Source organism: Coregonus clupeaformis, chromosome 23 (genome assembly GCF_020615455.1).
Source record: "Coregonus clupeaformis isolate EN_2021a chromosome 23, ASM2061545v1, whole genome shotgun sequence".
Taxonomy (NCBI): domain Eukaryota; kingdom Metazoa; phylum Chordata; class Actinopteri; order Salmoniformes; family Salmonidae; genus Coregonus; species Coregonus clupeaformis.
Genome location: NC_059214.1, coordinates 30,194,109 through 30,214,978, shown reverse-complemented (window position 1 = coordinate 30,214,978; position 20,870 = coordinate 30,194,109). Strand labels below are relative to the sequence as shown.

Below are 20,870 nucleotides of genomic sequence, written 5' to 3'. Positions count from 1 at the left end.
GACGTAACATAGTAAATGTAAATCCGGGGACACTCAAATTAGTATGATATGTTATGTTTTGTATGGTTACTTAAGGCAAAAACAAAGGTAGGGTGGTTGGTCAGGGTGGACATATAACGTGAATATCTAGCAACCCAAAGATTTCGAGTTTGAATCTCATCACGGACAACTTTAGCATTTTAGCTAATTAGTAACTGTTCAACTGCTTACCACTTTTTAGCTACTTTGCAACTACTTAGCATGTTAGCTAACCCTTCTCCTAACCCTAACCCTTTTAGCTAACCCTTCCCTTAACCCTAACCTTAACCCTTTTAGCTAACCCTTCCCCTAAACCTAACCTTAACTCTTTAACCTAACTCCTAAAATTAACCCTAACCTTAACCTTAACTCTAACCCTAAACCCTAGCCTAGCTAACGTTAGCAAGCTAGCTAACGTTAGCCACCTAGCTAGAATTAGTATCATATCATTATTTTTTGCAAATTTGTAAAATATCATAAGTTTTGCAAATTCTGCAATTCGTAACATGTCATACGAAATGGGTGATGGACATCCACAAATTAATACATACAGTTGAAGTCGGAAGTTTACATACACATAGGTTGGAGTCATTAAAACTCGTTTTTCAACCACTCCACAAATGTCTTGTTAACAAACTATAGTTTTGGCAAGTCGGTTAGGACATCTACTTTGTGCATGACACAAGTCATTTTTCCAACAATTGTTTACAGACAGATTATTTCACTTATAATTCACTGTATCACAATTCCATTGGGTCAGAAGTTTACATACACTAAGTTGACAGCACCTTTAAACAGCTTGGAACATTCCAGAAAATGGTGTCATGGCTTTAGAAGCTTATGATAGGCTAATTTACATCATTTGAGTCAATTGGAGGTGTACCTGTGGATGTATTTCAAGGCCTACCTTCAAACTCAGTGCCTCTTTGCTTGACATCATGGGAAAATCAAAATAAATCAGCCAAGACCTCAGAAATACAATTGTAGACCTCCACAAGTCTGGTTCATCCTTGGGAGTAATTTCCAAACGCCTGAAGGTACCACGTTCATCTGTACAAACAATAGTACGCAAGTATAAACACCATGGGACCACGCAGCCGTCATACCGCTCAGGAAGGAGACGTGTTCTGTCTCCTAGAGATGAATGTACTTTGGTGCGAAAAGTGCAAATCAATCCCAGAACAACAGCAAAGGACCTTGTGAAGATGCTGGAGGAAACAGGTACAAAAGTATCTATATCCACAGTAAAACAAGTCCTATATCGACATAACCTGAAAGGCCGTTCAGCAAGGAAGAAGCCACTGCTCCAAAACCGCCATAAAAAAGCCAGACTACGGTTTGCAACTGCACATGGGGACAAAGATCGTACTTTTTGGAGAAATGTCCTCTGGTCTGATGAAACAAAAATTGAACTGTTTGGCCATAATGACCATCGTTATGTTTGGAGGAAAAAGGGGGCCGCTTGCAAGCCGAAGAACACAATCCCAACCATGAAGCACGGGGATGGCAGCATCATGCTGTGGGGGTGCTTTGCTGTAGGAGGGACTGGTGCACTTCACAAAATAGATGGCATCATGAGGAAGGAAAATGATGTGGATATATTGAAGCAACATCTCAAGACATCAGTCAGGAAGTTAAAGCTTGGTCGTAAATGGGTCTTCCAAATGGACAATGACCCCAATCATACTTCCAAAGTTGTGGCAAAATGGCTTAAGGACAATAAAGTCAAGGTATTGGAGTGGCCATCAAAAAGCCCTGACCTCAATCCTATAGAAAATTTGTGGGCAGAACTGAAAAAGTGTGTGCGAGCAAGGAGGCCTACAAACCTGACTCAGTTACACCAGCTCTGTCAGGAGGAATGGGCCAAAATTCACCCAACTTATTGTGGGAAGCTTGTGGAAGGCTACCCGAAACATTTGACCCAAGTTAAACAATTTAAAGGCTATGCTACCAAATACTAATTGAGATTATGTAAACTTCTGACCCACTGGGAATGTGATGAAAGAAATAAAAGCTGAAATAAATCATTCTCTCTACTATTATTCTGACATTTCACATTCTTAAAATAAAGTGGTGATCCTAACTGACCTAAGACAGGGAATTTTTACTAGGATTAAATGTCAGGAATTGTGAAAAACTGAGTTTAAATGTATTTGGCTAAGGTGTATGTAAACTTCCGACTTCAACTGTACCATAGGAAATGTAACATATAATTCTAAATGGTGTATATTCGATTTACATACAGAATACTACAAGATGCTCTGAGACCAGGTCACGGCATCGGGTCGGGGAACTCAGCCAAGCCAGAGCCTATAGATAGGCTACATGCCAAATGAGGAGGTGTTCATTCCACTGACAAGAAACAAAGCAGAGAGCATCCAACTACATTGCTAAGGTAAGTTTGACTAACACATTTACAACAAAACAATTACTAATGAATTTAGAAGTTTGAACATAATTTATGGTGTCTACATTTCAACAAAGAAACTGGTTAGTTGTAAAGACTCGTTCACTCCTAAAAGTGGAGAAGCTAAGAGTAGCGCCTTGAGGGAACAATTGTATTTAGACTATAGCCTAATTATAGCAATTTTCTGGCAAAATGCCAGTAGGCCTACAAAAGGATTTCCCGCAACTGAAGTGGATTCACTGCTGACTGGGGCTGGATATCCCTTGGGTTTTCATTTGTGTGTTTTGTTATGCACTTTGTTATTCGGTTCTGTAATCTGGGTTTCATTCCCCTATAATACAAGTCCTTGAGGAGTTGGTTTATTAAAAGACAGGACATTTCTCAAGAGCCTTGTTTTTGAGATGTGTTGTGGCCAAAGACCGCTCATAGTCTATTTCACAGAAATGGAAGAGATACATTTTAAAGGCGATGCTAGGTCTAATTTTCTGTCTCAGACTCTGAACATCATGTCGGGGGAGTTCTATCTCTGTTTTCTCACGACTCTGTTGCTCCACATCTCCCACAGCCAAGGTAAGTCAGGATGAAAGAGCAGCTAGCAAAGCGCACTCTTCAAACGAGGGAGAATGACATGAGACGTTGTGTCACTTTGTGTTATTTTTTTAGTCATTCTTATCCAGAGCGACTTACAGGAGCAATTAGGGTTAAGTGCGTTGCTCAAGGGCACATCGACAGATTTTTCAACTAGTCGGCTCGGGGATTAGAACCAGCGACCTTTCGGTTACTGGCACAACGCTCTTAACCACTAAGCTACCTGCGCCCTATTTTATAGTTTATATATTATTTTATATATTATTATTTATATATTACTTATATATTATTGAATTGTTTTTTGTTTTTATTTTTTTATTTCTTTGGGGGGATGGATCAGCTTAATATTGCATCTTCTATCAATGTAATTGTCTGCATCACTTCCGATCCCCCATGTTTTTTATATATATACTCCCCTTTATTACTTTTCAACCCCGCCATCCTTTCCCTACTTGGAGTAAATTAGTGAACAACAATGCCCAGGCCTCTACTTCCGGTCTATACTTACTATCTACACCTTATGGACACAGTTAATTTTACAATAATTCTATTCTATATACATATATATTCTTTTTTTTTTTTTTTTGCTCCTGAACTTCTTCTACTCTCAACCTCTCCGATCATTTTCATGATGTCCATCCGGTTTGCTTCTATATGCCATATCTTTCTAACTGTGCTCTTTCCCAAAAGCTCCCAACATACAACCTATATACTTATTATGGACACAGTATGCTTACATTATTAGCTATCTTTGTTATTATTTGTTGTTATTTGTTATTAGTCCCATCCTTCAACTCTATTCAATACCTCCCATCTATCTCTTAACACCATCCATATAGGATTTCTATTTGCCATATATATTTCAACCGTACTGTGATGTTTTACAAAAGTTCTGAACCTTTCTATTCTCGTTGCTTCTACAGATTGTGAATTAAAAATAAACATTTTTGCTAAAAGTATTATTATATTATTGATCGATTGACTATGACTTTTCAGATCACCCAGTAATGCTATCTCCAAGGTTAGCTCCAGGTAAATATTGCAATCCTTTAGCCATTCCTGGACCTGTGTCCAAAAACAAGCTACAAATGGACAGTACCAAAACAAATGATCTAATGATTCTGTCTCTTCGCAGCAAAATCTGCAGAGCTGGGAAGATTGTATCCCCCATATAAATAACATTCTATTGGTAGCAAGAATTTTATATAATAATTTAAATTGAAAGATTCTAATTTTTGAATCCGGTTCTATTCTATTATTGAATTGTTATTCAATTTGAATGGGCAGGTTGGATAGAGTAGAAATGCATTTACTTGAGCAAACCAGCTGTGTTAAACAACACATGTGGTTAATGGCTTCTCCTATATCAACTGTTGCTATGATCTTTATTATATCCAAAATAGGGTAGGCTATTATATGCAGTGTTAGCCAGCTATCCAGCTAGCTTATATGCAGTGTTCCTTATGTTCACTTATTAAGCAGCTATAAAGCTTTTATAAGTAACCTGTTGGCCTATATAACATATTTTAATTTCTCAAGGCTTTATTAACATTTCAAAGGTGTGGCTTTAATTTAGGTGTGTGAAATGGTGCATTATGTTTGACTATGTAATGTAGCCTAATGCTTGACTGGTATGTTTGCCTTCACTGTTGCTGTCATGGGAGACAGATGGCATCATGCTCTTATCATACTCTCTCTCTCGCTTTCTCACTCTCGATATATACACTGAGTGTACAAAACATTAGGAACACCTGCTCTTTCCATATCATAGACTGACCAGGTGAATCCAGATGAAAGCTATGGTCCCTTATTAATGTCACCTGTTAAATACACTTCAATCAGTGTAAATGAAGGGGAGGAGACAGGTTGAAATAATTATTTTAAAGCCTTGAGACAATTGAGACATGGATTGTGTATGTGTGCCATTCAGAGGGTGAATGGACAAGACAAAATATTTAAGTGCCTTTGAACGAGGTATGGTAGTAGGTGCCAGGCGCACCGGTTTGCGTGTGTCATGAACTGCAATGCTGCTGGGTTTTTCACGCTCAACTGTTTCCCGTGTATCAAAAATGGACCACCACCCAAAGGACATCCAGCCAAATTCACACAACTGTGGGAAGCATTGATGTCAACATGGGCCAGCATCCCTGTGGAACATTTTCGACACCTTGTAGAGTCCATGCCCCAACAAATTGAGGCTGTTCTGAGGGCAAAAGGGGGTGCAACTCAATATTAGGAAGGTGTTCCTAATGTTTTGTACACTCAGTGTAATATATATATATATATATATATATATGTATATATATATATATACACTACCAGTCAAAAGTTTGGACACACCTACTCATTCAAGGGTTTTTCTTTATTTTTACTATTTTTTACATTGTGATTTTTTACAACTATGAAATAACACATATGGAATCATGTAGTAAAAAAAAAAAGTGTTAAACAATCAAAATATATTTTATATTTGAGATTCTTCAAATAGCCACCCTTTGCCTTGATGACAGCTTTGCACACTCTTGGCATTCTCTCAACCAGCTTCACCTGGAATGCTTTTCCAACAGTCTTGAAGGAGTTCCCACATATGCTGAGCACTTGTTGGCTGCTTTTCCTTCACTCTGTGGTCTGACTCATCCCAAACCATCTCAATTGGGTTGAGGTCAGGGGATTGTGGAGGCCAGAACAGTGTCACAAGGTACAGAACGGCAGGCAGTCTCAGGATCAGGACAGGCAGAATGGTCAAAACTGGAAAACAGGGGCTAGAGCAAAACAGGAGTACGGATAAAACGCTGGTAGGCTTGAGGAGACAAGACGAACTGGCAACAGACAAACGGAGAACACAGGTATAAATACACTGGGGATATTGGGGAAGATGGGCGACACCTGGAGGGGGGTGGAGACCAGCACAAAGACAGGTGAAACAGATCAAGGTGTGACAGATAGAGGACAGCTTACAGGTTACATGATAGGAGAACACAGATAAAGGTGATGTGGGGTGACAAAAGCATTGATTTGCCTTTCTCTCCTGCATGCAGACAGATATTGCAGCACTCTTAGCAGCAGTTTCATTTCCTGCTTGGGGTGTCTTGAAAAGGTCACGACCTGGTCAGGACCCACTGGTGGTTCACAGCTGATTGTTTGTGGATGCAGCTGACTTTGTTTGACAGGCCATTGGGTTTCAGTTTTCTCAGCGAGTCATTCATTTTAAGTGCTGCTTCTTCTAAATTAGATTGATGAAGTCATATTGAGTTGACATAAACCTGTAATCAGAACCTTTTCGCTGTGTGATCCAGAACACCAGGGGGCAATAGAAACCCACCACATCAGTGCAGGTCACTTCTTCCAACTGAAGTGTGGTGATGACACTGAGGACCGTACCACTGTGACCTGGAGCAGAGGGGGGAACCAGACCCTGAACGTGACTTCTGGGGTGGAGGTCAGAGGGGAGGTTCTATGATTTCTACACACCTCCCATAGTGGACACTACATCTGTGAGAGTAGGTAAGAAACCTCTGTATGTTACTGGATATAGTTGAGCAAATGCCTTTGTTAAAGCATATGTTATTTTACTTCCTAATGTGACTTCAAGAATGTTTGAGGTAATTCCACTATCACAAGCAGAGATTGAAGTAGGGTGATTGGTTTCCAAATCCTAAATCTATTCACGTCTCACATTAATAATTCTCAACTTCACTGTTACAATAGTAAATGGAGTGCTCTGGTCATATGGAGTGGCGCAGTGGTCTAAGGCACTGCATCACAGTGCTAGCTGTGCCACTAGATATCCTGGTTCGAATCCAGGCTCTGTTGTAGCCGGCCGCGACCGGGAGACCCATGGGGCGGCGCACAATTGGCCCAGGGTAGGGGAGGGAATGGCCGGCAGGGATGTAGCTCAGTTCGTAGAGCATGGCGTTTGCAACACCAGGGTTGTGGGTTTGATTCCCACGTGGGGCCAGTATGAAAAAAAATACAAAAAATAATGTATGCACTCACTAACTGTAAGTCGCTCTGGATAAGAGCGTCTGCTAAATGACGTAAATGTAATGTTCATGTGTATTACAACACAGGTACCCAACTGGATCATGGGAGATGGAGTTTGTGCTGTCTCTGGGCCCTGTCCCAGCTGAGAACAGGGCTGTATCCCAGGGGACTAGTGAAGTGGTGTTCTGCAGACAGCAAGATGTCCTTCGTCTGGACCCCACAGCACACATCCGATGGTTCAAGGTTAGGGCAGACACCCCACTAGACACACATACCATAATAATATGCTTGAAGATCCCTGTCTTAACGCAGTGGAAGCTCCTCAGGGGAGGACCATCATTTTCAGTGATTAGACAATAATCTAAATATAGTCACGTCAGCAAATAATTGATTAAAACACACTGTTTTGCAATGAATGTCTACAGGAGCCTCAACAGCACTCTGTAAGGTAGCACCATGGTGTAGCCGGAGGACAGCTAGTTTCCGTCCTTCTCTGGGTACATTTCCTTCAATACAAAACCTAGGAGGCTCAACCCAGCATGAACTGACATGTTGTCCACCCAATCAAAGGATCAGAGAATGAATCTAGTACTGAAAGCAAAAGATATAGCTAGCTAGCACTGCAGTGCATAAAATGTGGTGAGTAGTTGACTCAAAGAGAGAGAAAGACAATAGTTGAACAGTTTTGAACAAATTCATTTCTTAAAAAATGAAGGAGAATCAAGAGAGAGAAAGAGAGCTAGCTATATTTAGTTGTATTTTTTTTCACTTTCACTTACTTAGCTGGCAAATGCAGCAAGCTAGTTTAGCCTACTCAAACACCCGGCTCAAACAAAGAGGGATGCTATGTTAGCGAGCTGGCTATGGCTATCCAACACTGGAACTCTTCCAAGTCAAGGTAAGCTTTTGGTTATATACATTTATTGCCACCGGGGCTTGCCAGTGTAACTGCTAAACTGCTTGCTGTACACTGTACTGCATGATTGTAGCAGGTTTACTAACGTGTTAGTTCTAGTAGCTATGTTGACTATGACGTTAGCTAATATGTTGACAATGATATGCGCTGTGTGTAGAGGTTAGCGGTTATGATACTGTATGATGGTTTGGATTGGAAAGGTTTTTTCGCCTGGTCACAGACAGCTGATGTGTTGTGCACTGAAGTCCATAAGCGAAGGAAAAAGGTGAGAGGAGGAGAGCGCGTAGATGCGAGAAGGAATTATACAACAAGCAAAAGGTTCATGCTGTTTGTATGTGGCTACTATGAAAGTGAACTGTGTTTGCGTGTGATCAGGGGTGTATTCATTCCGCCGATTCTGAAAAAAAGAAAAAAACTTAAACGGAAGCAAACGGAACGAAATGGGGATAAACATACCTGAATTTGTCCAATAGAAACTGTCATTTGCAACTGTTGGACTAATGATTACACCCTAGATCAGCTAGATGCAGACAAGAAGGTGCAAGGCGGTATTGAATGTGTCACTGTCTGTCACTTTGATTACTCAAATTCTTCTCTCGACCTGTGCACCTACATTGTAAACTTTCATTCTTGGGCTATGTTGTAGCAACCTCATGATAGGTATAGGGAAAATTATAATGTAGTAGCCTAAACCTATCGATGTTACATTGAGCTGGGTGAATGGAATATGAATGACAGTCATCCAATATGCTGTTATAGAAATGTGGCAATACTCATTTTAAAAAATCCTCCTCATCTTAAACGGCACCGACTGCCACTGGTCTTACAATGTCATAGTAATGAGGTAACAGATTCATAGCAGCTGACAATGGACAAGATACAGTCATGACTGAACTGTTGTTTAGCTGAACTAACTGCCTTACCTGTCATGAGTGTCAATTGCTCAAAATTGGTAACTTAAAAAACATTAAAGACATTTCTATTGTGGGATAAGTAGATAGGATTGCGTGAGCTAACTTTGACCCACAGCATCTCTGATGGGATGTGCAGGACTGTAGCCCTGTCGACCAGTATGGAGAGAAGATCATTGAAGAAGATGGTCTGAAGAGGCTCCGGATGATCAATGCTACTGAGAGCCATGCTGGAATGTACGCCTGCCTGGTAGAGTTCTCTCTGCAGGGGAGAAACCACACCACCGCCCACAGCACTCAGCTCAAATTTAACAAAGGTAAAGTTGTACCTCCATTTAAATTCAATTAACATATATTTCTTCTCACCACACTTTTTGTGGCTGCAACAAAGTGTGAAATTGTATAATGTGTATATATTTTTTACATATTTGGTGATAATTAGGTGATTTGTAACTTTTTAAGTTTTGTAGGCCTTACCTGTGTGGTCTGTGTATTGGCAGAAAAAGTCCTGTTGTAACCCCAAGTGACCTACCCCAGAAAGGAAACCGTTGTGGTTGAACCAGGTGAGCAATGATGACGTCATGCTTTTTTGTAGATAATGCTATCTCTCCTCCCTTGAATATTAGTGTGTAATAGAAATCTGGTGTGAAGACTGCTGGGTAATTGAGTCTTTCTGGGCCATGTCACAGCTGCTGACTCAGAGTGTTTTCTGTTTGACGGCAGGCTCAATGATAGAGCTGGTGTGTTCAGCGGACATAGGGCTGCTCTGGCTCCAACCAGGTAGGATCCCAAACACACTCCTGAGTAACATGAAGGACTTCAAATCACCCATAAGAGTCTGTTTGAACAGGACGATGGCCATGTCATTAGTGAGAGATTTGATGTAAGGTGCTGTTATTGTTACAGTAACTTAGACTAGCAGCTACTGTCTGTCAGCACAGAATGTGATAACATACCTCACTTCCTTTCCTTCTGGCCATTCACAGTGGTTTCTACACATGTGTGTGTCTCTGCCTGGTCTTTTCTATGGCTGTTCTTGGAGTAGCAACGTGCTGTCTCTTTAAAGTGGACCTGGTGCTGGCCTATAGGAAACTGTGCAACCTTATGCCCAAAAGGAGAGGTGAGTAAATATAGAAATCTCCCATGGTCACAATACTGCGTAGAAACTATTCTAAAATACTACTTACTAACGGAATTTAGAATGTTCATATGCATAGAAAAAGGGTGATTTATCAAACAACCCTACGAGCGTCATACAGTATGCACACTGGTATGAGATAACCATTGATAAATACCAATTGCCTCAGTGCTCGTGCACGACCTTGGCTATTTGCATTTCAAAACCCTCCTAATTAACCATATATGGTCAAAATCGTCCCTTTAAAGCCTGAGAGGAATATACAACGCTGTACCATGTAATACAACGGTGCAACCAAAAAAAGCTAAGAAAAAAACTTTGCAGAGACTGAAATAGAGGTGCTAGTGTCAAAAATGGAGTACAATCAAAAGGTTTTATTTGGCTCGCTCGTTGTTGCTTGACCAGTAAAAATAAAAACATAGCTACAAAGAGAGGACCATTAGTACAATTCAAGTTGCTTTAGCAATGGCAAATATACTTCAAATGAATAGGCAACACTCACCAATAAGCCATCCATCCTCAACAGCTCCCTCCTGTAGGTGTATAGGCCAACATTGCTGTTCTGCCGAATGAACGAGTTGTGCGTTCCACCTTGCCACTACATTCAGCAGTGTCTTTTACGCATCACATAACCTATAATCTGCACATTAAGAGTGGAAGCCTTTTCGGTTTTGGATGGTTATTTTATGGCGATGTGGGTGCCGTCTATTGCTCTGTTCATATTTAGGAACCCATTGATGGCATCATGGCAAAGAAACCCATCTTGACTTCAACCTGTTGTGCGATGGTGTATGGAACAGAGCCCCACCTGTTTTGAGCCCCACATTTTTAGCTAAAAAAAAAAGCGGGTTTGCATTTTATTTTTGGCATTAATACGTGTCACAATGTAAAAATAATAATAATCATAATCATTGGGTTAATAAAACATGGTCTCTTTTTTGCTTTATTGAGTAAGGCAGCTCCAAAATGCAGGTGTTTCAGCCTAGCTCAGTGCTTTCTGTGGTGGTGGTGGGGCAGCCAGCGGAAAATACGGAGCGTAGGGGTTGGTAATGTTCTCTAGTTGCACCGTGATTGGCTCAGTGTTCTGTCACTCATGGGGACACTACGTCACTGCCAAATCTAAGGGTTGAGCTCGAAAATTCAAGCCCCTTTGGTGCTGCCATAGAGTTACATCAGAAGAAGGCTCAAGGTTATTGGCCATAGAGTTACATCCAAGATGGCTCAAGGTCATTAGCCACAGATAAAATGACGTTAAATCATGTTATATCTTTGAATGGACTGATCATGTCAACATCATACTTTCAAAATCTTAGCTAGCAGTCATCATCATGAATCAAGCCAACAATCTACTGGCAAATCCTTTTTAATCCTTGTCATATGAAGATAAATAATGAAGAGAAATTATAGAATAAACATATGTGCTCATCGGACATTGGACATAAACATTACACAACAAGTTGGAAATTGCAAATTCAACAATGAGTGGTTTGGAAGGAATCAGTGGCTAACTGCAAGCATTGCAAAGCAATCACTAGCCTGCTATTCAGTGGAGTGGGTGTGTGGTCCCAATTCTGGGTTTAAGGGTCTGTTTTTCAAGCTTAAAATTATAAACATTCAACATTGGCCATGCTGTCAATCCAGCATGATTTCTGCCTCGCTCAAAACAACTGTTTAGTCGGAACTGGGAAATCGCAGACTTCAGTGAGTTCAAGACAACTATGAACTTGGGAAAAATGAGCTCCAACTGGCCGGGCGGCCAGCTCTAGGAAGAGTCTTGGTGGTTCCAAACTTCTTCCATTTAAGAATGATGGAGGCCACTGTGTTCTTAGGGACCTTCAATGCTGCAGAATTGTTTTGGTACCCTTCCCCAGATCTGTGCCTCGACACAATCCTGTCTCGGAGCTCTACGGACAATTCATTCGACCTCATGGCTTGGTTTTTGCTCTGACATGCACTGTCAACTGTGGGACCTTATATAGACAGGTGTGTGCCTTTCCAAATCATGTCCAATCAATAGAATTTACCACAGGTGGACTCCAATCAAGTTGTAGAAACATCTCAAGGATGATCAATGGAAACAGGATGCACCTGAGCTCAATTTCGAGTCTCATAGCAAAGGGTCTGAATACTTATGTAAATAAGGTATTTATGTTTTTTATTTGTAATAAATTTGCAAACATTGGTAAAAACGTAGTTAGGCTATCTTGATCTCGGGCTCCCTTTTGAGTCATTTGTGTCTTCATTATTTAATAAAACAGCATGCTTAAATCATCAGACAAGTTCAGTACACATAGTTGCTATTATTAAAACACATAGGGTGTGTGTCTATATATGGAGAAATACACTTTTAAAATTTGACCAATCAATTGTAGCTATTAATTATGTAGCTAGTTAAAAGACTACTCTTGGTGGACCAAGATTTGTTTTAGTTGGGAACAGCCCTAGTAGAAATGCAGGAAATGAACTTTAGATGCTCCTCTGAGGGAGGACCCCCTGCCAGGTTACGAACCAGGATCTCTAGTGGCACAGCGGAGTGGGTGTGAACTTGCCTTAAACCACTGCGCCACTCGGGAGACATCTAAAATCAAAGTTGCTCCCCTGATATATTGTATTGTTTTGACAATATCTTTGCACTAGTTTGGTGTACCTGCACCAAAACTCCAGTATTTTTCCTTCATAGCTTGTTCCCCATCTTCTTTTTAAATAGGGAGACAATTTATTTTCAGATGTTTAATTTCCATGACTGATCAAAACTCATTTTCTCATGGCTTTCTGTTGTCCCGCTGCAGCAGACATATGGTGAGCAATATGTTTGGAACATCGAATCGCAATAAAATCACAGTATCGAATCGCAATACATATAGAATCGGAAGAATCCTGAGAATCGCAATACATATCTTATCGGCACCTAATATCGTATTGTGAGGTCCTTGGCGATTCCCAGCTCTAGTAGCAGGGTGGAGATATCTTCAGGGCAGAGTATCTTCACAGCTATCCTGACCATAGACACAGTGACTATCAAGGACCTCCAGTAGCTCAGTTGGTAGAGCATGGCGCTTGCAACGCCAGGGTTGTGGGTTCGATTCCCACGGGGGGCCTGTATGAAAAATGTATGCACTCAGTAACTGTAAGTCGCTCTGGATAAGAGCGTCTGCTAAATGACTAAAATGTAAGTGTGTGGCCATGAATGACCAGAAATTGATATCTGCAGTGGTGACTCTCAATCCAAAAGGTTAGCGGAAACAAACACACATGTACATGTGGCACTTCTGCTCTTCCTTTTGCTAGCTGCTGTGGCCGTCGAGGTGTTTGCCATCGATCTGGCTCTCCTCTTCCGTGGAGTTTAAAACATTATGGTCATTCTGAGGGTAAGAACATCTAGTCCACAGACTGAAGTCTACTGATGCTATTCTACTTAGATATTTCATAGTACAGAAATCCTTATTCAGCCTATAACCGGCATAGTATTGGGAGTCATATAAACATGTTACTACATGTAGTTCTTAATCACACCACATGATGGCAGTCTAAACAGTACAGTAGGCCTAGTCTGCAGTAGACCTATCTGCTCAAAGTAAAGTAATGCTCATTTTGCTCAAATTACAGAATTTAAGTAATAAATCATGGCCAATTTATGATAAAATAACTCAATTTCAGTTCAAATAGAATTCAAATCAAATCTCTAGAATCCACTCTTTTCTAGACAGAAACCTCTTTATCTGTGTTTTCAGATGGGGTCTACGATGCTTAAGTTGTCTACTAGATGGTTGGTGTAGACCAAGGCATGGAGGAGAACGTGTCACTTTGTGAGCAACATTCTGCCCACTGTCCTGGAGCAGAAGTGAGGCTTAAGACTCTTCAACCACAGCAGAGACGACTTACAGTACCAGTCAAAAGTTTGGACACACCTACTCATTCAAGGGTTTTTCTTTATTTTTACATTGTAGAATAATAGTGAAGACATCAAAACTATGAAATAACACATATGGAATCATGTGTGTCATTATTATTAAAATAAATAAAAAGTAGGTGTGTCCAAACTTTTGACTGGTACTGTACCTGGAGAAGGTTGGTTCTTTTAGACAGTTCCCTGCCCTCTAAGAGGCAAATGTAACAGTAATAAACTGTTAAAAACTTCCACTCCTCTGTTGTGTCCCCAGACTGCATGGAGTTGGTGGAGGCTGATGTATGCGGCTGAGCAGGAGGCTGATGGTCATCCCAGTGGTGACCCGTCATTCAGGGCAGGTGGGGTTTTGAGCCCCACCTGTTTAGCAAAAAAAAAAAAAAAGCCTGTTTTGCATGTTATTTAGGCATTAATACGTGTCACATATCAGTTTGCAAACAATGTATAAAACAAATCATTGAGTTAATAAAGCTGGATACAAACTGTTTTGCTTTCTTGAGTAAGGCAGCTCCAAAATGCAGGTGTTTCAGCCTAGCTCAGTGCTTTCTGTGGTGGTGGAGCAGCCAGCTGAAAATACGGAGCGTAGAGGTTGGTAATGTTCTCTAGTTGCGCCGTGATTGGCTCAGTGTTGGGAACACTACGTCACCGCAAAATCTATGGGTAGAGCTCGAAAACTCAAGCCCCTTGGGTGCTGCCATAGAGTTACATTAGAAGTGCCCATCCAAGAAGGCTCAAGGTCACTGGCCACAGATAAAATGACGTCAAATCACGTTATATCTACTATAGCTTTGATTGGACTGATCATGTCAACATCATACTTTCAAAATCTTAGTTTGCAAGCTAGCAGTCATCAACATGAATCAAGTCGACAATCTACTGGCAAATCCTTTTCAATCATTGCCATATGAAGAGAAATAATGAAGATAAATTATTTGATAAAATGTATCGGTGCTCATCAGCCATTGGACATAAACATTACACAACAAGTTGGAAATCGCAAATTCAACAATGAGTGGTTTGGAAGAAATCAGTGGCTAACTGTAAGCATTGCAAAGCAATCACTAGCCTGCTATTCAGTGGAGAGGGTGTGTGGTCCAAGTCTGGGTTTAAGGGTCTCTTTTCCAAGCTTAAAAGGATAAACATTCAACATTGGCCATGCTGTCAATCCAGCATGACTCCTGCCGCGCTCAAAACAACTGAAAACTCGGAACTGGGAAATCGCAGACTTCAGTGAGTTCAAGACAACTGGGAACTAGCTTTGACTGGGAAAATACGTTTTGAATGGTCATCCAACTCGGAATTCCAAGTCGGGTACTCGGGCCTCTTTCTAGAACTCCGACCTGAAGATCACTGACATCATAACCTTGTTTTTTTTCGGAGTTCTCAGTTGTCTTGAAAGCACCATAAATCCAGAGAATGCCAGACTTTTGCCCACTAAGGATCACTGCGCCACCTTCCCTGTTCAAGTGAGTACAACAAGTTGAGTCCAAAAATGTATTGTATGCTGCTGCATAAATGATGTAATATGCCAGGGAGATATGTATACTGTAGCTAAGAAAGTAAGTCCATGCAAGAGAGTGGCCGTCGTGTGTGTGTTTGTGTGTAAGAGAGAGAGAACAAAAGAGAGCGACTGGGAGAGCGAGAGAGAGCCAGTTGAGGAGCGCGGCCCACGCCGGTCTGATCAGACCGGCCTACCAGGAATAGTCCCTCACTTCTCGACATCCAGTCCGCCCCTGGCTGAAACCCTCATATTAAACAACAATGGTATTCACTATATTGATGGGTTATATTTAGGATGTTTTACAGCTTTGTCATTCTATTTTCTATTTTAAAATAATATTTTATTGTTTTATATATATTTTACATGTGATAAGGCCACACAGAGGGCCAGAGATAATTACAGACAACTGTGATAATCTGAGTAACCAAAAAGGCCACTAGATCTCATGTGATAAATTACATAAAATCCTTGAAAGTTACCAAATTAAACTTTGAATGTTACCAGAAATATAACCTCCCTTTGCAACCCTATCTGCACCTAAAGTGAACACACACACACAACACACGTAAACACACTCTGATGCCAGCATGCAAGTACTGTAGGCTCACACACAGATGCACAAACACATGCACACACACACACCTGCACATGTACACATGCACATACACGCGCAAACCCAGGGATATAGACTGGTTGGCCGAGGTCAGTGGTCCCACATTGGCCTGCGCCACAGGATATAGATATTGTCCAGAATAGCTTCAACAATGCTTGGCATGTTTCACAGGCAATAAGGAACACTGTCCAAAACTGTGATTAGTTTAACTTGTGTTCATCACAACAGTACATTGACTAAACAGTTGGCAGGTTGAGTATATAATAGTGTGTGTACGTATGAATGTGAGAGAGGGGGAGATATTCTGAATTGGGAAAAAGTCTCTCCTCCATGAGCCGGAAACCGATAAGTGGTCAAGTAGTGTGTAAATTCGTTAGTAGGGGAACGGAGGAGTGCCCTCCTCTCCTTTATAGCCTCCTCCCGCTGAGGAAGCACAAGTATATCTTCTCTGCTCCCTATCATGGAAGCATTTTGAAATCCGCCACACCCCCTTTGAATCAGCTGTTGTTTTCTCAGAGGAGAAAAGCATGGACATATTTCTAAACAATACGCTCCTTGTCTTTTATCTATAAAATGTATGGGACAATCAGCTCAATTTATTTTTGCCACTTCACACATATATTTTAGGATTCCATGAGAACGCGAGGAGTCTAGCAAAACCAATTGAGCTTCTCCCGGGGAGAGGGAGAGAGCGATGACAGACTGATTGATTGAATGACTGACAGATTATTAGCTTGATTGCTGATTGACAGGCAGCTGTGTGAGAGGGTGTGTTTGGTCCAGAGAGCATTACAAGAGCAGCAGTCTCAGCCTTCAGTCAGTCTCAGCTAGTTTCCCTCCAAGTCACCTTGACCCTTAGCTCATCACAAGCAGCACTCTAGAAAATGGGTGAGTGATTTCGTATGTTCCAGATTGGGTGCCATTTTCACTTTGTCTTTATGCTAGAGAAACTAGTTTATTTCATTGAGTAATACTTTGTGTGACTGATCTGTGCTCTTGTGTTGCAGCCGAGAAAGTTCTGATCGTGTATGCCCACCAGAGTACTGGGTCATTTAACGCTGCAGCTAAAGATGCAGCTGTGACAGCTCTGACTGCTCAGGGCTGTAAGGTGGAGGTGTCTGACCTCTACGCCATGAAGTTTAAAGCCTCTGCTACTGCTGATGACATCACTGGTAACAGTCTGAACTATGAGTTGCTTAATTACTGAAGTGTGTGCCAATTAAACGCTAAACTTTTTGTGGGTAAGTGGCTTTTATTTTCTACCTCAACTTGCTTAGTCTCAGTCTGTTATGCTTTATCAGGGGAGGTGAAGGATGCTGAACACTTCCGATATGGAGAGGAGACCATGCTGGCGTGGCAGGAGGGCCGACTCTCTGCTGACATCACTGAGGAACACCGCAAACTCTCTGATGCGGAGGTTGTCATTTTCCAGGTGTGCTCTCCTGGGGTAGTGTCTGAGGGAACTTAGCCTAAATTTGAGCCTATAAATTAAATGTAGACCCTTCAGCTCTTTACTTTTTGGATGGTGGCTGAAATGCACCCATTCCAGGTACTGGTTGTTGACTAGTGTCTCCCATATTTCTCAGTTCCCCATGTACTGGTTCACTGTTCCTGCCATCATGAAGGGCTGGCTGGACCGGGTGCTCACACTGGGATTTGCCTACACCTCAGAAAAGAGGTACAGCCAGGGACTCTTCAAGGTAAGGGACGCAATCCCATAGTCACTGTTAAAGGCCCAATGCAGCTGTATGTGGACACCTGCTCGTCGAACATCAACTTGGTAGTGCGTGTAACTGAGGACAATTGTTACGCACTCTGCGGTCCCGTTCTGAGTTTGTGTGGCTTAGAACTTGCGGCTGAGCTTTTGCTCCTCAACGTTTCCATTTCACAATAACAGCACTTACAGTTGACAAGGGCAGCTCTAGCAGGGCAAAAATCTGTCAAAACTGACTTGTTGGAAAGGTGGCATCCTATGACTGTGCCATGTTCAAAGTCAGAGCACTTCAGTAAGGCCATTCTGTCAATATTTGTCTATGGAGATTGCATGGCTGTGTTTGATTTTATAAATATGTCAGCTGTGACTGAAATAGCCAAATGCATTAATTTGAAGGGGTGTCTACATTTGTGTGTGTGGCTCAGAACCAGTCAGCCTCATGCAGCGTGACACAGCTCCTTCGCTTAGAGTTGATCAGGCTGATTGTGGCCTGTGGAATGTCCCACTCTTCAATAGCTGTGAAGTTAACTGAAACACTATCGCTCCAGAGCATCCCAAACATGCTCAATGGGTGACATGTCTGAGTATGCCGGCCATGGTAGAACTGGGACATCTTGAACTTCCAGGAATTGTGTACACATCCTTGCGCCATGGGGCCATGCATGATCATGCTGAAACATGAGGTGATGACTGCTGAACGGCATGACAACGGGCCTCCGGATCTCGTCAATCTCTGTGCATTCAAATTGCCTTAGACTTCAAATGCAGTTGTCTGTAGCTTATACTTGTCCATAACAACTCAACCATGGGGCACTCTGTTGACATCAGTAAACCACTCGCCCGGTACAGATGTAAAGCCCACATCTTCAGCATGACGGTGAGCATTTGCCCACTGAAGTCTGTTATGCCACCAAACTGCAGTCGGGTCAAGACCCTGGTGAGGACAAGCGCACAGATGAGCTTCCCTCAAACGATCCCGCAGGTGAAGCCAGATGTGGAGGTCCTGGGTTGGCGTGGTTGTGAGGCCAGTTGGACATTGTGCCAAATTCTCTAAAACAATATTGAGGGTTTATGGTAGAGAAATTAACATTTAAATTCCTAGTCAGCATGCCAATTGCACGCTCAACTTGACACCTGTGATGTGACAACATTTTAGTGGCCTTTTTATTGTCCTCAGCACCCATGTAATGATCATGCGGTTTAATCAGCTTCTGATATCCCACCTGTCAGGTGGATGGATTATCTTGGCAGAGGATAAATGCTCACTAACAGGGATGTAAACCAATTTGTGCACAACCTATAGAGACGCTTTTTGTGCATATGTTACATTTCTGGAATCTTTTTTTTTTCAGCTCATGGGACCAACACTTTACATGTTGCATTTATATATTTGTATAGTTTATGGCCTGGTGTGACGTCGCTGACACGCCACCCATCCCAAACCTGACTAAAGGTCCTGTGTAATAGTTGCTGGTTGAAAAAACAATCAGGAAATATCACTGAACACTTTTCCTGTCATCAGCACAGAAATTAATTGACTGCAACGTGCCTTAAAAAAAATACATGGTTGGAATGTTCCTGTGGTCCATTTTACATTTCTCCTCACCTGGATGGTTTTCCCCCAGGACAAGAAAGCCATGCTGTCCTTCACCACTGGATCCCAGGAGTCTATGTTCAGTGCCAATGGTATCAATGGAGACATGAATGTCACCCTGTGGCCACTGCAGGTATGTTAGGCTTGGCTGGCACTACCAGCAATGAGCTTTTGCTTTGCTCTGGTATCCCCACTGGATAACACACACAAATGTTTGACTTCCAGGCTGGCAAGCACTCATTTCAATAATTCACTTGGCCAAATCAATTCATATGTATCTACTTGAGCATGCTTAAACCAGTTAATTCCCTCTTCTAGAATGGCATCCTGCACTACTGTGGTTTCCAGGTTCTGGCTCCTCAGATCTTCTGGGCTCCACCCCACATCCCCTCCGAGGCTCGCCGTAGCATGCTAGAGGCATGGTGCACGCGGCTGCAAGGTCTAATGGGAGAAACTCCACTCACCTTCACCCCCTCGGACAGCTTCGATGGAGGACTGGGCTTCCAGCTCAAAGAGGATATCCAGGAGAAGCAAGCAGCCAGTGAGTTCGGCCTGACTGTCGGAACCCACCTGGGCAAGCCCCTCCCACCCAACAGCCAGGTCAAAGCTGGGGTGTGAAGGATTCTGGAGGACTGTCATCCCTACACATGCTGCTTATGCTCTAAATGACAAATATTGGCTTCCTTAAACTGAATGGTGTTCACTTTAATAGCAAGTGTGGTATTAAATGCTTAAGGTTGCTTACTTTGTCAATTGACTAATAAAAATGTGTCTGCACTTATACACAAATTCTGGTATTTGGTGTAGTTCACTACTCTTGTATGGTATCTACTGTATTGAGGCTCACTACTTTACAAAAGCAGCGTCATTACATTCAGTTCTGACTAAATGCCATCTGGCCTTCTATAGTTCACGTCTACCATCCCCACACAGACATGCTATGATCTGTATGGGATGGCTTGAGGCCTCAACTCCCTCCCAGAAAATAGGCTTTTGTTTGGATCGCTGGGAAGAGGGGCCCATACACTGCCACTCAAAGCCCTCAGCCTCCATACATGGGGAGGAAATTGATCCATGTAGGCTTCTCATGGGCAAGGTTGCCCCATGCTTTGTGTACATGTCTAACACTTATTGCGGTATGAATACGCTGCTTCTGATTCCAGTTAAGGATTGTTGCAGCCATCAACTGTTCGGTGACCCTAAATATACCCCAGCCACCTGGTGGCTGCTTGGTGCGAGGCCTGTTCGGAGTCAGTGGGAACAATCATTTCGGCAGAACACCTTTCTGGCACAGCGTTTGGAGCCTAAACGATGGGTGTGAATTAGAGGTTAACAGCACTGGTTGAAAATATCCAATAGAAGGCAATACTGTCTGGCACTGCAGCGCCTGAGACGTCACTACAGACCCGGGTTCGATCCCAGGCTGTGTCACAACCGGGTGACGCACAATTGGCCCAGCGTCGTCCGGGTTAGGGGAGGGTTTGGCCAGGGGGCCTTACTTGGCTCCTCTCCAAGTAAAGTTATGTAGAAACAATTATTTGTTACTGAAGAACGATCAATAGAGGTTAAGAAGCAGAAGTTA

The 20,870-nt window shown here is 42.2% G+C and overlaps 1 protein-coding gene and 1 pseudogene across 1 annotated transcript; both read left to right on the top strand.

Annotated features, from left to right (window-relative positions):
* The first annotated feature begins 2,931 nt into the window (after positions 1 to 2,931).
* Positions 2,932 to 14,160, top strand: LOC121536124 (annotated as a pseudogene).
* A 2,601-nt stretch (positions 14,161 to 16,761) lies between these two features.
* On the top strand, positions 16,762 to 20,077 carry LOC121536288 (NAD(P)H dehydrogenase [quinone] 1). Its single transcript, XM_041843552.1, has 6 exons — positions 16,762 to 16,868; positions 16,988 to 17,152; positions 17,282 to 17,412; positions 17,567 to 17,680; positions 19,320 to 19,421; positions 19,607 to 20,077. The coding sequence occupies exons 1-6, from the start codon at positions 16,865 to 16,867 to the stop codon at positions 19,904 to 19,906; spliced, it is 816 nt and encodes a 271-aa protein (XP_041699486.1). The 5' UTR covers positions 16,762 to 16,864; the 3' UTR covers positions 19,907 to 20,077.
* The last annotated feature ends 793 nt before the right edge of the window (positions 20,078 to 20,870 follow it).